The sequence below is a fragment of the Hydra vulgaris genome, chromosome 13 (assembly GCF_038396675.1).
Source record: "Hydra vulgaris chromosome 13, alternate assembly HydraT2T_AEP".
In the NCBI taxonomy this organism is placed as follows: Eukaryota; Metazoa; Cnidaria; class Hydrozoa; order Anthoathecata; family Hydridae; genus Hydra; species Hydra vulgaris.
The window spans coordinates 29,369,090-29,393,315 of NC_088932.1; the positions used below are offsets into that span (position 1 = coordinate 29,369,090).

The 24,226-nt window shown below is 28.5% G+C and overlaps 2 protein-coding genes across 4 annotated transcripts in view; one reads left to right on the top strand and one right to left on the bottom strand.

The window, feature by feature from the left end:
• The window catches only part of LOC100205226 (non-lysosomal glucosylceramidase), a 43,251-nt gene extending 38,690 nt beyond the window's left edge, over positions 1-4,561 (top strand). For all 3 annotated transcript variants that reach the window (XM_065816237.1, XM_065816239.1, XM_065816238.1), the window contains exons 15-21: positions 633-698; positions 786-892; positions 1,251-1,393; positions 3,061-3,179; positions 3,837-3,950; positions 4,067-4,144; positions 4,233-4,561. In XM_065816237.1, the coding sequence (XP_065672309.1) occupies positions 633-698; positions 786-892; positions 1,251-1,393; positions 3,061-3,179; positions 3,837-3,950; positions 4,067-4,144; positions 4,233-4,433 (828 nt within the window). In that variant the 3' untranslated portion in view covers positions 4,434-4,561. The remainder of the gene's footprint in view (positions 1-632; positions 699-785; positions 893-1,250; positions 1,394-3,060; positions 3,180-3,836; positions 3,951-4,066; positions 4,145-4,232) is intronic.
• Positions 4,562-16,723: 12,162 nt separating this feature from the next.
• Positions 16,724-17,506, bottom strand: LOC136089782 (uncharacterized). Its single transcript, XM_065815871.1, has one exon. The coding sequence runs from the start codon at positions 17,504-17,506 to the stop codon at positions 16,724-16,726; it is 783 nt and encodes a 260-aa protein (XP_065671943.1).
• Between the last annotated feature and the right edge of the window lie 6,720 nt (positions 17,507-24,226).

Genomic DNA, 24,226 nt, shown 5'->3' on the forward strand with positions numbered 1-24,226 from the left:
AGCAATCTTGTATTTTTGGCACAAAAAGCTGTTTTTAGTTAAGTTTTTTTTTTTTAGTTTTTTTTTTGTTTATTTACAATGAAAGTTAGGGTTCCTATTTTTAGAATTTAAATCTCTAATTTCATTTTCCAACTTAGACTCCTAGATTTTAGATTTCTTTATTTGCTTTAGATTTGTTTTATTTTCATAAGTTAATTGATCAACTTGACTTAGTAGCTCTTGATTCTTATTTAAAATGAAAAAGTCATCTACTTCTGCTGATTTTTTTTTGGATATTTTTTGCGACAGTTGCATTTACAAAAAGTTCTTCTTTTTTTTTATAGCTTTAAAAAATTTTTACATTTCTTTTAATTTTGCCACATTTTATCACTATCAAACTCTACTTATCTGCTTTAATCCTTTAACATAAAGAAATTGTATATAAAATAAGATATATATAAGAATTTTCATATATATATATATATATATATATATATATATATATATATATATATATATATATATATATATACCTAGCGACCCTAAAAACATGAAAAAAGTTTTTGGTTGTAAAAAGCCAGGATTTTAAAAAATCTGTTTAAGTATGTTGTAATGTTTTTGATTAATTTTGATTAGGTTGTTAATTGTTTTAGGTCTACCGAGATTTTTATATTACAAAAAATAAACAGTTTTTAATGGACATGTGGCCAGCAATGAAGGTTGAACATTTTTTAAATTTATACTTAGTTATTTTTACAGACTGATTTTTTATATAGTTTAATTAAAAGGTTATAGTTTAAATATAGGCTGCCATGGCTCATTCACTTGCCCAAGACATTGATGGTGATGGTATTATTGAAAATTCTGGAATAGCAGATAGTACATTTGACACTTGGGTTGTTACTGGCCCAAGGTTTCATTTTTTTATTGTATTTTTATTAAAACTTTTTCTCAATCCTATATCTCCAAAACACATACTTTGATAAACGAGACTGCTTTATATAGAAACAGTTGTCACATTTGCATCCATTGAGTTTAGTGTTTTACATTCACCCATTGAGTTTAGTAGCTTCTTGTAAAAAATTTAAAAGAAAAATGTCATAATATTTTGTTTATTTTAAAAACAATATTAAAACTTTCTATGGTTGTCACTATATGTTGAACAGTTTTTTAAAATTATATCAATACCTCTAAATCTCTTTTCTAACTTCGTTTAATCTGTTATGAAAAATTGCTGATTAATTTTATATTTGTTTAATTAATTTACCTAGCGCATACACTGGGGGATTGTGGTTAAGTGCTTTGCGATGTATCATTGAAATTGCTCATATTTTGGGACTATCTCCAAGTATTTCTAAATATAAAAGCATCCTTGAACGAGGAAAAAAGTCTTACGAAAAAAAATTATGGAATGGTATGTATTTAAATGTTATTTTTATAAATGTTTTTCAATCTGAATAAATATTTTTAAACATGATTGTATAAAATTTTGATTGTTGTTACTACTGCTTATTACTATTATTTTATTTTATCGGTGTTATTACTCTTACTGCTATTACAACTATTATCACACAAATTTTTGTAAAGTTTTATAAGATTTAATTTAAAATTTTGTAATGTAATTATATAGTTAATATAATATATATATATATATATATATATATATATATATATATATATATATATATATATATATATATATATATATATATATATATATATATATATATATATATATATATATGTATGTATAAGATTGCTTTAGTTAATTGTATTAATTATATTAACTATACAATCTTTCTAAGAAATGAGCAGTTATCGTACCAAAATTAGTTTTGTCTTCAAACTTTAGTTTAAATTTTTACTTTAGTCATTTTTATCAGTATAAAGGTAGTAATTACATACCAGTCTACATATTTAAAAAAATATCTGGCTGCCCTGTTCTATAAACAGCAGATTTTGTTATGCCACAATTAGTTTTATTTAGTTTTTAGTAGAAAAAATGCGAATTTAAATTTAAATTTAAATTTGTGAAGAATATCTCAAAAAGTTGTTATTTTTTTATTTTAATTCACCTCCCCGAAGTCATGAAGGCCATTACAGTTGAGGAGGCTACTTTAGTTATGTTTCAACCCTCTCTCAGCTCTATAATCAAGGTAAATGTACAGAGAAACAAGTTGAGCACAATACTACCGGAGAGTCCTTGGTACTACCAGGGAGTCCTGCCTGGAGCAGGTCCAACAACATATGCAATGCAAGTTAAACAAGGTCTAAAATTGCATTGTATATGCTGTTGGACCTGCTCCAGCTTCTATCCTATCATAAAATCTTTTTTTCTACAAATACTACCATGATTGCTGCTTGAGCAAGCTCTTATAGCTTTGTACATTCACCAAAACACAATCTTGCTGGATTTTTCATCTTGTCCAAAAATCTTGTCTTTTTTTTCTTTATCTATCTTCTTTGTTGCGTGTAACTTCCAACTTAACCAACCAAATTTTGTTTTCTGTTCCCCACTTAAATTTACACTAACCGTAGTTGCTTGCAGTCTTGTTGGAAGTGAGTTTATTTAAAAAAAAAAGAATAGACATTTTGTTGAAAAAGATTTTGCTATAAGTTCTTTTTTTTTTAAACTGTTCAAAACTCTGTTACTTAATTATTTTTTTAACGACTTTAATTGAAGTTCTCTTGTTTATATTGCTAAAGTATTGCTAAACTAAAAAGAAAAAAATTAATTTTAGGTCTAGACTATATTCTCACCCCTTCCTTTTATTCCCATGCCCCCCTCCCCCCTTGTATTAAGAACTCGAGAGAAGATATTGAAAAACTATTGTGAAGTACTAACTTACATATTAGTAATGAACAATCAAGTTTCTTGCATATAAGGTAATTAGTTTCCTTCTTAAGGTACTTCTACTCTTTATCCACTTAGGAATCAATCTGAGTTTTTTCAAATTTTAATGTTGATCTTGAAACATTTGTATTAATGTTGAGTGTGAAACAATATCTCATATAAGAGAGATTTTTTTTAACAGCGGTTTGGGAAAAAATGTGTTTAAAAAATTTTTAATTTTTTTTTAGGTACATATTACAATTATGATGGAAGTGAAAATGATTACCATAATTGTATCATGGCAGGACAATGTGCTGGACAGTGGTACTTACATGCTTGTGATCTTGGACAAACAGAGGATGATCAGGTAAAATTTGAACAATTTTTTCATTTAAACATTTTTTATAAGGTTTTTGTTGAATTACATTGTTACTATAGGCTATTGTGTTTTATAAGAAATGATAAAAAATCTGATCCAAATACGTTTTATATGAAAAATTAAAACTCCAAATTTTAATTGATTTAATCGAAATAATAGATATTATGTAAAAAAATAGTGCTCCAAAATATAATACATGTAATAAAAGTAATAGATGCAATACAAATAAAAAAATGTTAAATAATTAATTAGTTGTTTTCTTTTCTTAAAACTAAAATATTTTATTAAAAAGAAAATATCTAAATTTCAGGCCTTTTAGTACGGTTAAACTAAATATTTATAATTGGGTTATTTTTAGAGGGACAAAGGAGACAGAATATGGTTTGTTGCAAACTTGATAGGGATGACAAAAATTATATGGGGAATGAAATATGGATTCCCCATATAAATTTTGAAGAGTCATAAATACATACATACATACACAAACAGCATACAAAGCATACATAAAATAAAAATCATGTATCACATAAAATTACGAATCATAAAAAAACACGTGACTACATTACACATAGTATACAAACTCAAGCTGGTTGCATAACAATTAGCATACAATGACGTCACATTTTCTTATATTTATAATTTTAGGTATTTCGTCCTGAGCAAGTTCATAGTACACTGAAAGTCATCTTTCAAAACAACGTAATGCGTTTTGAGGATGGTTTTATGGGTGCTGTAAACGGAATGCGCGCTGACGGAACGGTATCTGTTTTTAGAATACCTTGAATTAAGAATGTTATATTAGATATAAAATGTAATATTATCAGAAATGTGTATCTAAAATAAATTTTGAATAAGTTGACTTTTATGGTTTTTAGGTTGACAAAAACAGTCTCCAAGCAGAAGAAGTTTGGACGGGGGTAACATATGCTTTAGCTGCAACAATGATTCAGCACGTATGTTTTAATTTTCTATAATATAGTATATTTTACTATATTTGTTTGTTTTGTTTTATTTTAAATGTAACTTTCCGTATTGTTCAAGGGTATGGTGCGAGAAGGTTTTCGTACCGCTGAAGGAATATACAGAACAGTATATGAAAAGTGGGGACTGGGTTTTCAAACCCCTGAAGCTATTACTGCTAACAAAACATTTCGAAGCCGTGGCTACATGAGGCCACTAAGCATCTGGAGTATCTATCATGCATATAGCAAAAGAGTAAACTTTCGCAAGGGTGAATCGTAAAAAAAACTATGAAATTAGTGAACCGTTTATTTTTTATTTGCTAGATTATTATATAGATTAGGCTATTTAATTTGTAATTGGATTTTAATGTATTTTATGTATATTGAAATTATAGTAAATTATATTTATTGGTTTTATTTATTTATTCCAAAATTTAAGTAAGTAATATCATTTATTGGTTGTTTATATATATGTATATTTATATATATATATATATATATATATATATATATATATATATATATATATATATATATATATATATATATATATATATATACAGTCGTATGACAATTTATTAGGGCCACCTACATTTTTTCTAGAAACTCTAGAAAAATTGTGATTTTCCATCAGTTTTTACAATTTTATCTACCAAAGACGTATTCTAATAAAAAATCAGGTTGTGTGTTAATAAAAAATTACCATTTTATAAGAATAAATACACTTTAATAAAAAATATTCATATAATATCTTAGTTACAATCAATATTTTGTATCCCCCCCCCCCCTTTTGCATCGATTACTGCCTGTACCCTTTTAGGCATGCTTTTTATGCAGTTTTCTGCCATTTCCTGCAATCTTGCATTGTGGTTCCAATGTTTTATAATACTTTTTATTAGAACCACCTTGTTTGTAATATTTTCCTTGGCCACCTCCTTTTTTAACAGCTCCCAAACATTCTCTATAGGATTGAGATCCAGCGAATTTCCCGGCCAGTCCAACAAAGGAATATTTTTATCTTTCAAAAAGATTTTGATAGACTTAGCCGTATGGCATGGCGCTCCATCTTGCATGAATGTTTTGTTTTCCTCTGGACCAAACCATTCCGTCAATTGGGGTAACAATCTTTGTTCCAGGATATTTTTATACTGCACCTGGTTCATTATCCCTTGAACAATGTACAGCCTTCCCATTCCTTTCCCACAAATGACCGACCAAATCATCACCGAGGTTGGATGTTTGGCGGTTTGAATAATACAGCTACTTAAATATTTCTCTCCAACCTTCCTTTTCACGTATTGTGCTTTTTTTGATAAGACTTGGAACGTGCTCTTATCACTAAAGGAAACCTAAAAATATTATACGATGGTTCATTGACCACAATGCATGGATTATCTAAAAAATTTAAAGTATTATTTAATAAAATAATCTGTTATGCCATTTTCCAATCGTCTTCAGTCCAATTTCTATATTTTTTTGCTCATTCTAATCGCTTCTCCATCATTTTTGGCGTTAATTTTGGCTTTTTAGCCGGACGTCTTGAGCTGTAGCCAAGATCGTGTAGACGACGCTGAACCGTTCTCTTGGACATCTTAATACCAGAGCTCTCCAACTTCTCAGTGATATCATCATTTGATGCTAGCCTATCTTCCAATACTATTTTGGTAAGAAATCTTTCACCTCGTGGAGTAAGAATTCTTCTTTTACCACAGTTCCCAGTCCTTTTTGGAGCCAGGTTTTCCATGTTGACAATTTTTTTTTGGATATTCTGCACTGGCACTCTAGAAACATTACATCTTCTGGCAATTCCTCTTTGGGAAAAACCAGTATTTGTAAGAAGTGCTTGGATTTCACTTTTTTTTTTCAAGAGATAAGTCCTTTTTTTTGCCCATTTCTAAAAAAATAACCAATTTTAATACGAAAATTTCTATTATTACTTAAAATAATTTTAATCACAAAATACTGAGTGAAATAAAAATATTTTTATGTTAATTTATGTAATGTAATATTCTTAAAGGAATATTAGTCGATTTGAGTACTTACTTTAATGATAACTTTGAAAAATATACCAAAACTAACAGAGAGTATTCACCACGTGCACTGTAAGAATAGCGGTCTCAAGATGGCGTCACACAAAATGGCTGTCAAAAATGACAGTGTTTACACCAGCATAAAATTTTAAATAATTTTGTCAACGTATAACTATATTGTATGCATCCAAATAAATTAAATTATATAATTTTGGACTATAATGCCAAGAAAACAAAAGATAAGCAAGGTATGTTAAAATTTATTGGGTGGCCATAATAAATTGTCATACCGTTGTATATATATATATTTATATATATATATATATATATATATATATATATATATATATATATATATATATATATATATATATATATATATATATATATATATATATATATATATATATATATATGTATATATTAGTAGAAAATCACTAAACAAAAATTTTTTCCATTTAACACTGTGTTTCATCAGCAATGATTCATTAGAAATGCATTTCTGATGAATTTTAGTTGATGAAACACAGTGTTAAATGGAAAAAATTTTTGTTAAGTGATTTTCTACTAATATATAATTGCTCTGTTCTTTTAAGAACATTGAGCACTCTATTGTGTAGAATACTTTTTAAAGTTGTTTAAATATATATATATATATATATATATATATATATATATATATATATATATATATATATATATATATATATATATATATATATATTATATATATATATATATATATATATATATATATATATATATATATATATAATCAATCAATCATATATATTCTGAAAATAAATTTTCACGGCTATTTACAAATAGTATTGAAATACTAATCTCAAGTAAATACCTTTAATATACATATATATATATATATATATATATATATATATATATATATATATATATATATATATATATATATATATATATATACAGTATCGGACAAAACGAGTGCAACCAAATAATGCTAATTTAGTTTCTTTATATAAAAGTGCTGCATTTTTTCAATTTAGAGAAATAACGATGTAACTGTTTAGAGACAAAGTTCTTCAAGTTTTATTCATCACAAAGTTCATTATTTGTACACGAAAATTAATAAATTATTCAAAAGTATTAAAAAAAGTTGATTTCCTTTTGGACAAAACAAGTGCAACTCGACAAATGTTGACCAAGCTGTATTTCGCTATCAATATTTCGTGGCGAATCCTTTGTTGTCGATTACATCCTTGCATCTTCGAGGCATAGATTCGATCAGGTGATCAATAAAACTTTGTGGAATCGCTGCCAAGGCCTTTTGGACTTGTTCAAACTGTTGATCCTTAATACGAACACCTTCACGATTAATTCTGCGGTTGACGATCTCCCACAGGTTCTCGATAGGGTTGAGATCCGGAGATTGAGGCCAATCCATCACCGATAGGTGGTTGTCTTGAAACCACTGCTTGACTACTTTTGCAGTGTGTTTCGGATCGTTGCCTTGCTGAAAAACCTATTTTATTGGCATATGCCTTTCAGCATGAGGTAACATAACATCTTTCAGGATATTTTTATAGATGAAACGGTCCATTATTCCATCGTTTCGATGTATTGGACCTAGACCGTTAGCAGAAAAACACCCCCAGACCATTACATTGCCCCCACCATGCTTCACGGTCTTATGGCAGTAACGTAAATCGAGGCGTTTTCCGGCCGGTCAACGTACACGGCAAATGCCATCACTCCCAATGATGTTGAACTTCGATTCATCACTGAACAGGACAGTTCGTCATTTCTGCACATTCCAGTCAATATGAGATGTAGCAAATAGGAGTCTTTTCTTCTGGTTTTTTAGTGAAGTCTGCGGTTTTTTTGCAGGGCGTCGAGAAACAATCCGGCTTCAACAGAACGTCGTCTGATTGTTCGGTCCAATACAGGCAGCTCTAATTGCTTTTGTATCTCGACTGATGATATCCAGGGATTCTTCTTGACGGATCTGACGATCATAGAATCCTCTCTAGAAGTAGTGGAACGCGGTCTTCCACCTTTGTTATCTGCTGCCAACTTCCCCGTAGAACGATATTCGGAACATAGTCTTGATACGGTCCATTTTTTCTTCTGGTTTTTTAGTGAAGTCTGCGGTTTCTTTGCAGGGCGTCGAGAAACAATCCGGCTTCAACAGAATGTCGTCTGATTGTTCGGTCCAATACAGGCAGCTCTAATTGCTTTTTTATCTCGACTGATGATATCCAGGGATTCTTCTTGACGGATCTGACGATCATAGAATCCTCTCTAGAAGTAGTGGAACGTGGTCTTCCACCTTTGTTATCTGCTGCCAATTTCCCCGTAGAGCGATATTTGGAACGGTCCATTTTTTCACGCGAAATTTATCACAAATACTTTTTTGTGACATTCCACTTACGTAATCGCCAATAATTTTCTTTCTTATTCCAATCCAAGACTGTCGGTAGCCATTTTTGCACTTGAAGTCATAAAAATAACAAAAATAAATAATCACGCTTCTCAAGGCTTACCGAGTTACATTTACCTTGTGATGATACAAATGCTCTGTGGAACACAACGTCTTGGTTGGACTGTATTGATGTAATGTGGACTGTATTGATGTAATGAAACACTTTGTATTTCACTTCTTGTATTGATGTTCTTCGAAAAAATACTTTGATAAAACTAACTTCGATAAACTGTCTTGATAATACTGACTGATTGACTTCCATATACTGACTGAATTACATGTCGATTTACATGTCTCTTATATAGTAAAATGAGCCTGTGTGAACCTGTTCTGGAAGATTCTAAATGCTTATTTTCGATGCTTCTGGAAGCTTCTGGATGCGTCTGGATGCTTCTGAATGTTTCTGGATATTTCTGGATGCTACTGGATGTTTCCAGATGCTTCTTCTGGAAACTTCTGGAAGCTTCTGCATGCTTCTGGAAACTTCTGGATACTTTCTTTAATTATTAAAAAACTTCCGTGACGTTGACACGGACCAGACTTAAGGAAATGAAACAAACCAAAAAGTTGCACTTGTTTTGTCCGTTGTAAAATGGCACTTGTCAACGAAATTCTGCCAGTGTGCTGTCACCTGTCAGCTGATTGCTCATGTCATGGCATGCTATGACTCCAGACTCCTGAACTGTTTGCTGTGGTAGTATAGTTCGTTTCGTTTTTAAAACACGTAAAATTAGGAACACTTTTTAGCATTGTTCGATGTTGGTTGCAAATGTTTTGTCCAATACTGTATATATATATATATATATATATATATATATATATATATATATATATATATATATATATATATATTGTTACTTTAGGTTATATATATATATTTATTGTTACTTAGGTTGCGAGTATGAATATTAGGGCAATTCCATTGAGCAAAATTTTTCGAAAACAAAAATTGGTATGGGCGTGGAAGATTTAATATATAAATCTAAGCACATTAAAAAAAAAAAAAATTAAAAAAACATCAAACTGATTCGGGCTTTAACATTTAAAAATGGATAAAATTAGGTATTTTTGTGCGAATACATAAACTTTTGTTGAATAAAGCATGTAACAAAAAATAGTTCAAATCTAATGTTTAAGGCTTATATTAATGTTGTTTGCTATCACTAATCGCATAGAACATTATTGTAAATATTTTACGGCCAACCACCCATGTAATATTAGGGTGATAGGGGGCGCTGAACATGCAAGTCATAAATTAACACTTTTAAGCATCTAAGACAACAATATAATAAAAGCAAAACAGAAGTTGGACAAAAATAATAATGATCATTATCATTGGCATGACAGTTTGTCCCGGGCAGCAGATGTCTAAGGGGTGCCAAAGAAACGTTACGTAAAAAAATAAGGTCCTTCATTGATATAAAAAATTTTTAAATCGCCAATCAGGGTTCTTCTTAGGTGACGTGATGGCTCTCCATGCCCCGTGGACCCCCACTCATAAATATCTAAAGAAACTTTCTCTTTATAGATATTACTAAAAAAAATTAATAAAAAAACAGCGAGTTTTACTCCCGTTTTCAGTTAGGAGTTAGTGAAGTTGCGTGGGGAATATACCCACTGCTATGATCATTCAAAAAAAAAGTTTTATTTTAGAGAACTTTTTTATAAAAAGCCTATTAGGATTTGTGTCACCTTTCCTAAATAATGCCTTGACCACCCCAAAAACAAGAAAGCGAGGCTTAAAAATAATTTATTTTTAAATCCTTTTATATTTTTTTACCGTTTTAAAAAAAAAAAGAATCAGTTCATTTTCTTATACCTAAACCTTGGAAAACTAATATAAATTTAATTTTATAAATTTATATAAATAGAGTTCAAATAAATAAATTGGTTTATTACAATTAATATTACAAGAGTTACATTTGACAGTTTTTTTTAAATGCTTGGAACAAAATAATTGCTTTTGGTAACATTTCTATGACTTTCTTTCCTACTCTGATCTTTATGAAGAATATAGTTGTGCCTTTTTTTGAGACAATAAACCAGTTTTGATGCTTCGGTTACTGACTTAACTGCACGTTCAACCGACTGAGAGTTGTTTGGAAGAAATGTAAGCGGTAAAACCTTTCCAGATTCTTTTGCGTTCATCAGTTCAACAGATGAAAAATAAATTGTAGTAGGAGGTTCCACTTCAATTTGGCATATTTGAACAAGATCAATCCAGCAGTTACAATCAAAATCGATTTTCATTATTGTTTTGGGTTTAAGCTTAGGAACAAATTTTTTATTTTCCTCATTTAGTTTCCTAATAATGAGTATTCGATCTATGGCTTTGTCGCGATTTACTTTCTCATCATCCATTATCATGCAATAGAGAAAATTCTCCTGTAAACAGCAAAATGAATTTCCAGCTAAGTTTTTAAAAAACGACTTCTTGAATCTTTTTATCTTGCAATTTAGTCAACTCAATCAACAGAATTTTTGCTGAATCTTTATAATGACATGATCGTTTTATAGCAAATCAAATTGGAGAATATACTTGGACTATATACTTCGTTATCATAAACAACTCTGCTGATGGATTTGTTTCTCTAGTATATTTATACATAATGCGTAATTCAAGTGTCAACCACCTTGCATGGTTAACAGGTTTCGTCATTGCATATTCTTTTGAAATTTTACCTGTAGATATACCAATGGTGTATTCATACTATTTTCTTTGATCATTACTTAAATCAGAAACAACATGCTCATCCATATGACTGAATTTCGGACATTATTGTAGAAAAAACTATTATAGGGAGTTCATGTATGGAATTTTCTGAAACCGATGAACAAACTGGACCTTTATATTTATTTTGGATCATATGTGTTTCCATCAAGTAGAATAATTACTTGTCTTAATGGCAATTCATTTTGGTGTAGTTGACATACAACTAAATGTAATTTTCTATTTATAAATTTTTCTAGCTTAACAACGAGACCCTTGTCTGTACCAGTATTTAAACTTGTATTGTCAAGAACCACAGCTTCAAGAGTTTCAGTGCTTTTAAACTCATTTAAAACTTCTTTAGTTGCATTTGCTTTGGAAACTCCAGTTCCACTTGTAATAATTTTATGTGTTAAATATTTTCTTGTCTTTGTTCCACTTTCTGCAGTAAATGTGAGATGTGCTTCTTTTTCAAGTCCAGGTATTATAATTGGCTCACCTTCTGAATTGTAAGCAATTGTGTGAACAAGCGTTTCTTTATCTTTTTTATCATCAACTCCAATAACTTTAAATTGAAAAACCTCTTTACTATGGTCAATGTCAAGTTGTTCTCCTATTCTAAACTTTTCACTAAAAACTTTCTTTTCTGTAATGATATTAGTTCTTTCAGCAGCTGTTACTATGCCATAGTCAATTAGTAACCCTGTACCTAAATGAGCAGTAGTATTGTTACTAATTCCATAACGTATTGCTGCTTTTGCAAAGTTAGGCAAGTGTTTGTAATTATATAAAGTAGACATCTCTTCATAAAAAAACAGATCATTGTTACTTTCACCGCCATCACAATCATTATCATCAGAACAAGGATCATCACACTAAAGAAAAAATATATATACTTGAATTAAACAATATACTTGCAGTTATATATATATATATATATATATATATATATATATATATATATATATATATATATATATATATATATATATATATATATATATATATATATATCAGATATCAGTTGTGCTAGCCCAATAGCACTGGTTAAACCAATTTAAGTACCAATTTAAGACACTTCTTTCTAAATATTTAATTGTACTTACGAATCACTAATAACAAATATACATACGCTTATTTACCACTAAATTCGATTCTTCAAGACTTTCCACACAAGACTCTTGTTTATACAATGTTTAAATTACTTGTTTTTCTTTAACTTGATTATTCCTTTTTGATCAATTTTGCCAATCTGAAATGACCCTTTCCCACCCTTTTTAGCTCTTTGGTCTTATAGGTACTCCCTTGTATTCACTGGTACCTAAATAAAAAAAAATAGTAAACACTACTAATAAAATATTTTTTGCCGTAATTAATTAATTTGTCCTTAAAAAATCGATTATTGTAGTTTTAAAATTTAGTTAAATTTTTCTTTTTATCACAATTGCACAGTATATGCTTTTTTAAACAATCTTTAATGTCATATCTAACCAGTCTGCAGAAATGGTTTAACTAAGTTGTTAAATAAATTTTAGAATAAATATGCTCAACAAGTTTAATGATTATTTGAGAAACAATTTTTTGATCAGTTATTTTTTTGGCAGTGAGTTGTTTATTGAGTTTGTAGCTGAACTGTATAACTTGTTTAAATGTGGTCGCTAACAGGAAGATCATTTGGTAGTCCTGCAAACCAAGAACTTGTGCAGCGAGTTCTACTTTTAAGGGACTTAGCAACTTTTCCCATTTTATTTATTATCTATTTGAAAACAAGATGCAGTTACATGTTTTAAAATACAATACTTTATTTCTTATTTAGTTACAATTAGATCAATGCACTTAATACAAATTGTAGAAATTGTAGATCATTATATTTTTTTTTTTTTTTTTTTTTTTTTTTAATTTCAGTTTACAAAGTTAGTCGTTATACAATTAAATAAACTGTTAAAATACTTTTACAAATATATAAATATAGCAGACTAACAATATAAACTAGGTTTCCGAAAGAAGATCACAAGGATCTTGTCATCGGGACCTTATAAAATCAAATAATAAAATATATAGTTTTTTACATCTTTTTAAATATTTTTTTATTTACAATAATTGTGAAGTGCAAGGTATTATGAAGAATACATATATATTAATCTTTTACATGAGTTAAACTGTAAATAATATAAACTAGCAAGATATAAAATACAAAACGTTAAAATAACAAGAAATTAAATTTTTTTCAAGTGATTAGTAATATTGTAAAATGTTATCTTGAGAAAGAATAAAATTTTTTGCTTTGTTTTTAAAAAGATGAAGAGAATTAGTTAGATCAAAATCAAAATTTGGCAAAACAAGTTTATTCCACAGGTGTGGCGCACGATAGGCAAGACAGAATTGATTAAAATTTGTGTGACAAAAAGGTTTTTCTAAAAAATTTATGTTTCTAAGTTCGTATTTGTTGGTTGGTTTTAAATTGAAGAGATCTTTAAAGACTGGAGGAGATAGATTGTTTTTCCACATATAAACAAAACATAAAATTTTCAAGACGTTGAGTTCATATATATTTAAAATTCTCATTTCAATAAAGTAAGGTTTACAATGAGAAAAACAATCAGCAAAGTTAATTATGCGAATTGCCCGTTTCTGACAGCGATAAAGACGTTGTAGTTTACTTTTTCCAGTACTTCCCCAGGCAATATTTGCATAGTTTAAGTAACAATGAATAAATGAGAAATAGAGTTGTCTTAAATTTATCTTATTGAGATAATTTCGAGCTTTGTATAAAACTCCAATGTTTTTAGAGACTTTAGAGCATATATAATTAATGTGTTTATTCCAAGTAATGTTCTCATCGAGATAAACACCTAGAAATTTGGTGACGGGATCTCTTTTAATTTCAATATTATCAATAAAGATTTGAGGCAAGTTTGAGGGTAAGGAGTTTTTTTTCTTAAGCGAATGAAAAAGTGTCCATTTAGTTTTTTCGGTGTTTAGTGTTAGTTTATTAGATTTGAACCAGTGGGATAAATTTTCAAGTTCTTTATTTGCTGTAGCAAAAAGTTCGTTAATATCACTCTTAGAGACAAATAAATTAGTATCATCTGCGAACATGATGCTCATCAGATTAGTTGCTTTATTTAGATCGTTTATATAGATTAAAAAAAGGAGTGGTCCAAGGATTGAACCTTGTGGAACCCCGCATGTTATATTTAGACAATTGTTTTGATAGCTGTCATTACCAATAACAAATTGTTTTCTATTCGATAAGTAACTTTTGAACCACCTTAACACTTGTTTATTTATTCCATAGTATTTCAGCTTTTCAAGTAAAATGTGATGGTTGACCGTATCGAAGGCTTTCGATAGGTCAATAAAAATACCTAAAGTATATTTTGATTGTTCAAAAGATTTTGAGATTTCATTTACAAATTGGATGATGGCATGCTCTGTTGAGTTATCCTTTTTAAAACCAAACTGATTAGCGTATAGTAAGTTATTTTTGTCAAGATGTTTGTATACTCTGTTACACATAATTCTTTCTAAAACTTTCGAAAATATAGAAAGCACAGAGATGGGGCGATAGTTTGTTATTTTAGATTGATCGCCCTCTTTATAAATCGGAGTCACTTTAGCAATTTTTAATTGCTCCGGAAAAATTCCTTGTTTAATTGATGCGCTAAAAACTTTAAAGAGAACATCTTTTAATTGCTCGAAACAATCTATAATCACGTTTCCGTTTATTTCATCTGATCCACATGATTTATTCTTTTTAATAGATTTGAATGCCCTTTCAAGTTCTTCAGTTGATAAATCAGAGGACAACTCATCAGAGCATACGCACTTATCCAATGGTAATAAGAAGTCACTAAATAAGGCTTTGGTATTAGGGATCTTAATTGATAGTTTAGGACCTATTTCAGTAAAAAATTTATTAAATTCATGTGATATTGCATTTGGTTCAAATATAACAGTGTTATTAATTTTAATCATTTGTGGTAGAAAACCTAAGCATGATTTTTTTTTCCCAGTAATTTGCTTCATTATTTCCCAAATGCGCTTTGTGTTATTTTTAAATTTGTTAATTAATTCTGTATAATAATTTTTTTTTAAGTTTTTACGAATTTTCTCAAACAAATATTTATAATTTTTGTAAATTTTTTCGTTTGCAGTTGTTTTTGTTTTAAGAAAAGTTATATACAACTTTTGTTTGATTTTCGATGATTTTTTTAATCCCTTGGTAATCCAAGGAGAGTTCAAACTCTTAGGTTTTGCAATTATTTCGACAAAGGGAAAGTTTGCGTCATATACCGAATAAAAAGTTTTGAAAAAAGTTTCATATATGTCATTTGCATTATCATTAATGTTTATATTACTCCAATTTAGTAAAGATAGCTGGTCTTTGAATGAGTTAAAGTTATTCTGATTAAAAATTCGTTTCTTTATTAATTTTTTTTTGTCAATTTTTTTTTCTGTATAGGTGTTAATTGAAACGAAAATGGGAAAATGGTCTGTTATATCAGTTTTTAAAATACCTTTTTGCAAATCATTATTAAATATATCTGTTGAAATAATGTTATCAATTAGAGTCGCTGAGTTTTTTGTTACTCTAGTAGGTCGATTGATGAGGGGGATTGATCCTGTTTCAAAAATTGCGTCATAAAAACATTTTACTTTGTAGTCATTATTATAAAGAAAACAATTCATATTAAAGTCCCCAAGTAAAATATTTTTTTTCTTTTCCGCGTCGCCTTTTTTAATAATTTGTTGTAAAAACATGCTTAGGTTTTCGCTCACGCCACCAGGTGGCCGGTAACAACAGCTAATCAATAGGTTTTTTGTTTTTTTGTTTTCAATTTCAATTGTTAAAACTTCTTTATCGCAGTCAGAAACGCTCAACTCGCTTCTAAGTATAAGCCTTAGTGTTTCATGTGCGTAAATTAAAATTCCACCACCTCGTTTGTTTGTTTGTCTCTCTAATGAAATTATGTTAAAGTGCGGGATTTGAAAAGCGCTATTTAGATCTTTTAAAGTTATCCAAGTTTCTGTTAGGCATATTATATTAAAAAGATTTTTGGTTTCTTCTAATAGATTTAAAAGTTTTTCAAAGTTACGATTTAAACTTCTTATGTTGAGGTGGAGAATTCTAATTTGATTAGAATTTTTGTCAATAACATTCTTAAAAAGAAACCCTTCTAATTCGCTTGGAAAAAGATACGAACAATCTGAAAAATTCTCAGAATAAAAATTACTGTCGGGATCTAAGTTTTCATCCAAGGAAAAAAATTCTTTTTCAAAGAAATTAAAAGCAAGAGATTCAAAATTATTTAATGCAGCCATGATTGTTTAAAATATGCTCAAAAGATTTCCTTTTAAGAATGCGTATTTTAGTTTACTTTTTTTCTATCATTCTCAAAAATAGTATTTTTAAAGAAAATAATTTTATCGTATCGAACAGAAACATTCTCACCGTTTAAGCGTCTTCGTTTAACATCGGCGAACAATTTTTTTCTAATCGAAACGGTCTCTAGCGAAAAGTCTTCGTTGATGAAAATATTAGTGCCTTTAAGTCGACTCGATTCTTGTAAAATCTTCACTTTGTCTTTGTATCTTTGGAGCTTGATAATTATTGTCCGAGATCTTCCGTCTGTCTTCTGTCCGGTACGATGTGCACGCTCAATTTCTATGTCTTTAATTCCAAGTTGTTGCTGGAAAAACAAATGAACTTTTTCTTCCGTTTGTCCCCACGTTTCTTTTTTATCTTCGTTTAAGCCATCTATTCGCAAATTATTTCTGCGCGATCGATCTTCAAGCTTACGATGTTTATCTTTAAAAATTTCGTTTTCAATTCTTCCATTCTCTAGTTGATTTCTTTGGTGTTCAAATTGTTCTTTAATAAATTTTTCGTTGAAGTTCAAACTTTCAGCCATATCTACAATTTCTTTTTCAAATTTTTTTATTTTAACTATATTTTCGTTAGTGTTTTTTTCGATTCCATCTAATCTTTCATTTATGATTTTAAGATTTCCACTAATAATATCTAAAACTGTTTGTTCGTGTTTTTTGAACATTGCTTCTGTTTCTCTTTTGAACTCGCTAAACATTTCTTTTTTAAATTCATTAAACATTTCTTTAAACAATTTCTTTATTTCTTGTGTAGTTATTGCCATAGTTAATTTTAAAGTTGCGAAGTTGGTTTATAAAGATGATAGTTATATAAATATATTATTAAATTCTTTTTATTTTACAGTTGTAGAGCTTCAAAAAAACGCGTCCGTTCGATTCAAGTAACAATGCGCAAAAAAATTTAATATTTAATATTTAATATTTAAAATTTAATATTTAATATTATAGTTGAATTTATTATTATTAACTATAATTAAAAAAATATATAATATAATTATATTACTTTTAAAAATTATGAATATTTTGCTGATTATAATACAATACATCAAGAAATGTATTCCTCAACATAAACACATGTTTAAATAAAGATATTTACTAAACATAAAAGCTATAAAAACTACTGATTATGAAATATTGTCATATATGTGTGTGTATATATATATATATATATATATATATATATATATATATATATATATATATATATATATATATAAATATATATATATTTATATATATATATATATATATATAAATATATATATATATGTATATATATATATATACATATATATATATATATATATATATATATATATATATATATATATATATATATATATATATATATATATGTATATATATATATATATATATATATATATATATATATATATATATATATATATATATATACATATATACATATATAAATAATAACGAATAAACGGAACAATACTAAAAGCTGTTAGTCTAGCTCTGAAAACCTTAAGTCTAGGAAAAGAGAAATGGGAAATAGTATTGCAAATGGCTTTGTCCTCCATAAGAGGACTTCTGTGTACCGTCACTAAAGAAACACCCCATCAGAGGATGATGAACTTTCAACGCTCATCAATAATAGGCACTGTTTTACCTAACTTCTTAACAGAACAGGATTCCACAATCCTTTACAAACGTCAAGTACGAATGAAAGGAGATCCACTCGTTGACAGAGTTCAACTGCTAGAAACAATATCGCCCCACTACGCTCGAATAAAATTTCAAAATGGAAAAATTGATACTGTTTCAACAAAAGACCTCGCCCCACTAGAAGACCTTAATCCCCCAACAGAATCAGTTCAACAACAATCCGGTGATTTGAACATTAAACAGATTATCAACAATACCAGCAATTCAATAAACAGAAACCAAGAAGAACTAAATGAAACCAACGAAGTAACTTCAAGCCAATTAGTTGAGAATTCAATTATAGATAGTATCCCTTGTAATCAGTCACCTACAACAGTGGTACCTAGTCAGCCTATGCAGAAAGTTACTACTCCCGAGAATCTTACTAACATACCCTCAAGAACAGGACGCGTTACGAAGAGGCTATAGTATCTCGACGACTACTTTCTTTCCTAGTATAATATCAGAGGTTAAGTTTATACTCTCCGCCCTAAAACTTACCTAATGTGGAGAAGACTGTTATAATTTAAGTAATAATGCAATATAATATTAATGACGTCACTTCCCGTCTTCTGATTATTACAGTTATTAGTAACGCTATATATATAATCTATTATACATACGGTTATTAGTAACGCTATATATATAATCTATTATACATACGGTTATTAGTTACGCTATTTATATACGATAGATGTTTGTAGTTCTTGTATAGCCTTTTTCTTATATTTGATAAAAGCCAAAATATACATGAAAGACTTTTTAATTATGGTTTACGACAATACTATTATTATGGTTTTACTATTTTATTATGGTTTACAACATATATATATATATATATATATATATATATATATATATATATATATATATATATATATATATATATATATATATATATATATATATAGAACCCTTAGATGTTGTCCGAAAGTTTTTTCCATATTTTGTTGACAAAAGGTAAAAATTAAAATTCAAGACCGGAATTTTTTTTTTTAATAATGATAGACTGCCTGCCCGAACCAAACCCTCAGTCGATGTAGCAGCACTCCCTTGCGGGTCAGGCTATTTGTCAGTCGATGTAGCAGCACTCCCTTGCGAGTCAGGCTATTTGTCAGTCGATGTAGCAGCACTCCCTTGCGAGTCAGGCTATTTGTCAGTCGATGTAGCAGCACTCCCTTGCGAGTCAGGCTATAAGATAGTCGATGTAGCAACACTCCGCGCATGATTTACAGTAAAAAAAATAAAAATAAAAACATTTTAATAAAAAAAATAAAAATAAAAACATTTTGTTAAAAAAAATAAAAATAAAAACATTGTTTATATTGTTAAAAACATTCACAATGTTTTAAAAACATTCAGAATGTTTTTAAAAACATTCCGGTCAATTAAATTTGCGTTTTTGTGGTTTTTTTATATAACAATTAATTTGTAATTAAATTAATGGTTTTTACTTTCGTCCAACACGGAAATGTTGGACGAAAGTCAAAAGTAATTAAAAGTGACGTATGTGTTGGCGTAAGAATCACTTTTTTCCTTCCGCTCTTCCCAAAGCCAACAAACTATAGATCTATATATATATATATATATATATATATATATATATATATATATATATATATATATATATATATATATATATATATATATATATATATATATATATATATATATATATATATATATATATATATATATATACATATATGAATATTGACTGCATATATATATATATATATATATATATATATATATATAGTTCTATAGTTTGTTGGCTTTAGGAAGAGCGGTAGGAAAAAAGTGATTCTTACGCCAACACATACGTCACTTTTAATTACTTTTGACTTTCGTCCAACATTTCCGTGTTGGACGAAAGTAAAAACCATTAATTTAATTACAAATTAATCGTTTTTTAAAAAACCCACAAAAACGCAAATTTAATTGACCAGAATGTTTTTAAAAACATTCTGAATGTTTTTATAACATTTTGAATGTTTTTAACAATATAAACAATGTTTTTATTTTAATTTTTTTTAATAAAATGTTTTTATTTTTATTTTTTTTAATAAATTGTTTTTATTTTTATTTTTTTTACTGTAAATCATGCGCGGAGTGTTGCTACATCGACTATCTTATAGCCTGACTCGCAAGGGAGTGCTGCTACATCGACTGACAAATAGCCTGACTCGCAAGGGAGTGCTGCTACATCGACTGACAAATAGCCTGACTCGCAAGGGAGTGTTGCTACATCGACTAACAAATAGCCTGACCCGCAAGGGAGTGCTGCTACATCGACTGAGGGTTTGGTTGGGGCAGGCAGTCTATCATTATTAAAAAAAAAAAATTCCGGTCTTGCATTTTAATTTTTACTTTTTGTCAACAAAATATCGAAAAAACTTTCGGACAACATCTAAGGGTTCTATATATATATATATATATATATATATATATATATATATATATATATATATATATATATATATATATATATATATATACATATATGAATATTGACTGCAACGAAAATTATTGGCAATATATAACAAAGTTTAACTTTCTTCTATTTTTAAAAAAAAATTACTACCATTATGGTGGTTTATTTACATCATTTGTATAGAAGTTTATTGTTTTACTGTTCCGTACAGCGCGCTATAAACATAATTAGTTAAACTTGTAATATTTATTTTTTTTTATAGAAAAAAAAAATATTTAAAATACCTCGCCCTAATCAATTAACCATTTTAATTAAAAAATAGTTCCACCATTATTCTTAGTTTTTGTTACAGAATTTTCCACATCTATACCAATTTTAAATGGTAAAAATGGAATTGCCCTAATGAATATGACTGTCATAATTAAAAATTCTAAAAGTTAATTCAAAGTTTTTTTTAAATTACTTGCTAATATATAATGGTTTTTGCCATTATATATTAGCAAGATATAACAGGAAAAAGATACTGTTAAAATATGCAAAGATTCCATAATTAAATTTATTGATATTATAGTTATGAATTTATTTTTTGTAATTTTTAGACAAATCTCAACTCTAAATTTTTGTATATGCATACTGATGTCAAAAAGTGCTTCGCAAAAATAAAAAGAGAAGACTGGATACTAGTTTACTCTAAAACAGTGGCGTAGTTACGGGGTTGCAAAAGAGTGCCTTGTATCAGGGTTCATCGATCACAAGAGGTCTTAGGTCCTTGACCAAATTTTGAAAAAATTTTCAATGAATAGATAAATATTTCATAAATAAAAACATTTTAAAAAAAGTATAGTTTAGTATAAGTTAGTAGTTTGTTGTTTTATTACATAGTTATTTTTTAGTAAACCGTTAAGTAGTATACACAATTTTCAAAATTTATCATTAATATACAAAATCTACGTTAATAATTTGTATTTATGTTTATCATTATTTTCAAAATTACAAAATGCATAAATTTGTTTTAGTCCATTAATCGAAATGAAAAAAATACTCCCAGTGAGCCACAAATGCGGAATACAAAAAGAAAAAATGATGAAAACATATAGTGACCAAAAATAGATACTATATCAAAAATCTAAAAGTGTTTCTCCCCAGAGATTTGTGTTTTTTGCTATTGTAGCGTTGATATACGGTAAAGTTGGGTAATTTCAGCGCATAAACCAATTTTGTGGTTTATAGACTTTGCTTTGCTATACGTTATAGACTTTGCTTTTATAGAACCAATAAATCATGCATATCGATGCTCTGTGGGTATATCTTATATAATACTGCTGAACTTAATAGTGCTGTTGGCAGTAGTAGTAGTAGTAGTAGTAGTAGTAGTAGTAGTAGTAGTAGTAGTAGTAGTAGTAGTAGTAGTAGTAGTAGTAGTAGTAGTAGTAGTAGTAGTAGTGCCCTTTTGAGCGTGTTTGACACGGAACTCTTAGCAGCCATTAAAGCCGAGGTAATGGCAAGAAAGATTCGGAGCACTTTTTCTTTTAAGAAAACGTGAACGTAAGTGTATGCAAGTATCTAACTTATGCAAACTTCAAACTATGTAATGTTAGAAAATATATCAAGTTTTACTTTCACTTGAAAATTGCATTTCGGCAACATCTACTTAATTTTGATCTACAGCATTTATTTCCGTTATATAATGTCTTTTATTCGTTAAATAATTTTAAAATTTTTGTCAGGCAACGTGTCTGTGTGGCCGAGTGGTTAGCTTGCAGAGTTTCTGAAGCAAAGCGCCGTGGTTTAAATCCTACCACTGGCGTCTTTATTATTTTTTTTAAATCTTTTTTGATTTTTCTAAAATACAAAACAAAACACTTTTGAAGCTTTATAAATATTATATACTTTATAAATATTATACAATATTACAAACGAAAGGAGAGAATTTATTAAAAAGCTTAAAATTTATAAAAACATCAAAATGCCGGGAGAAATTTGTAGCGCATATGTCACGATAGAGATACTTATGTTATTAATGTGCTCAGATAATTAGTCCCAATAATGTGCTCAGGTAATTAGTCCTAATAATGTGCTCAAGTAGTTAGTCCTAATAAGCTGCGGATATTCTGGAAAAAAACTTATGGTCTGAAACTAAAGAAAGAAAGATAGCCCTGCTGATCCAGAAGGTGCTGCTGTGGAGGCACCTTCTGGAATGGAGGAAAATTGAAAGAAAAAAAATAACGCCCGAAGCTTGAAAATCTTTGAATTTCATTTTAACAATTAATAATCTTTTTAGCTTTATTTATTTTTTTTGCTATAAATATATACGACCAGATTGAAAAACTTAAAAAAATATTTTGTTTCTTAACACAATTTATTTTTAATAAATTTGAACCCTCGGATTTGAACCCTCTTAAAACGGCACCATTGACAAACAAACCATTTTTTAAACTCTTATACCGATTGCAATTAATCAACAATTTTCAAGAGGGTTCTCTGTAATTAAATGAAATTACTGTTTATAATAGCAAAAGTCTATTTAAACAAATTAAGAGAGATGCCAGTCAGACGTTTGACATGTTAAGAAAGACTTTTGAAGTTGATTGAATGCGTCAATGACTGCACTGGAAGATATATTCGACTGATCCAGGACTTTGTTGGAGGCTACAGGTCAGATACCATGAAACAAAACCTCATGATTACCAGAGACAATAGAAAAAATCTTAAAAAGGACAAAGAACCATCTTCAAAATGTTTATTTATTTTACCTGAAAATTATTTCATTAGAGTTACGAAAGTTCTTTGAATTTTTTTTGGTATAGTTTTACAGATATTACTTTTGCACAAATAAAAAATTTTTTTTTTGGTGTTTTAAGCCTTTTTAAATCTTAGTGAATGGAGAAAGCTTGAGAGGTGTTTTTGTTTTTGGTACACTCTAGTGCAAAATGGCATATGGCATCCTGATTTTTTAGTAAAATTAACAAATTTTCTTTCCTATCTTTATAATAAATGATACCTTTCTGATAATCAAACTTTTTCCTGTTATATCTTAAAAGATCTTTAAAGCTCTTTCCTATTAACAAAAAGATTAGTAACTGTAGCTAAGGTTTTTTTCCCACTGAATCCTTAACATTTACAATAAATACTTACAACATACATATTTATTGGCCGGAGTAAGAAGAAGAACACTTACTGTTTTATCAACGAGCCCCGTTTACATATTATCCGTGTTTGTATAAATAAATTAAAGTAAACACAAAACGTTAAAAATTTATGTAAATTTTGGCAAATACTTAATTGTTTTTCATACTTATTTAAAATAAAGATAATTTTCATGCACTCATACCAAAAAGGTATAATAGACAAGCTGTAGAGAAAACAAGCCAAAAATCGTTTA

Bases quoted from the DNA above. Each gene is read 5' to 3' on its own strand.
- LOC136089782 (XM_065815871.1), bottom strand. From the start codon at position 17,506: ATGGCAATAACTACACAAGAAATAAAGAAATTGTTTAAAGAAATGTTT.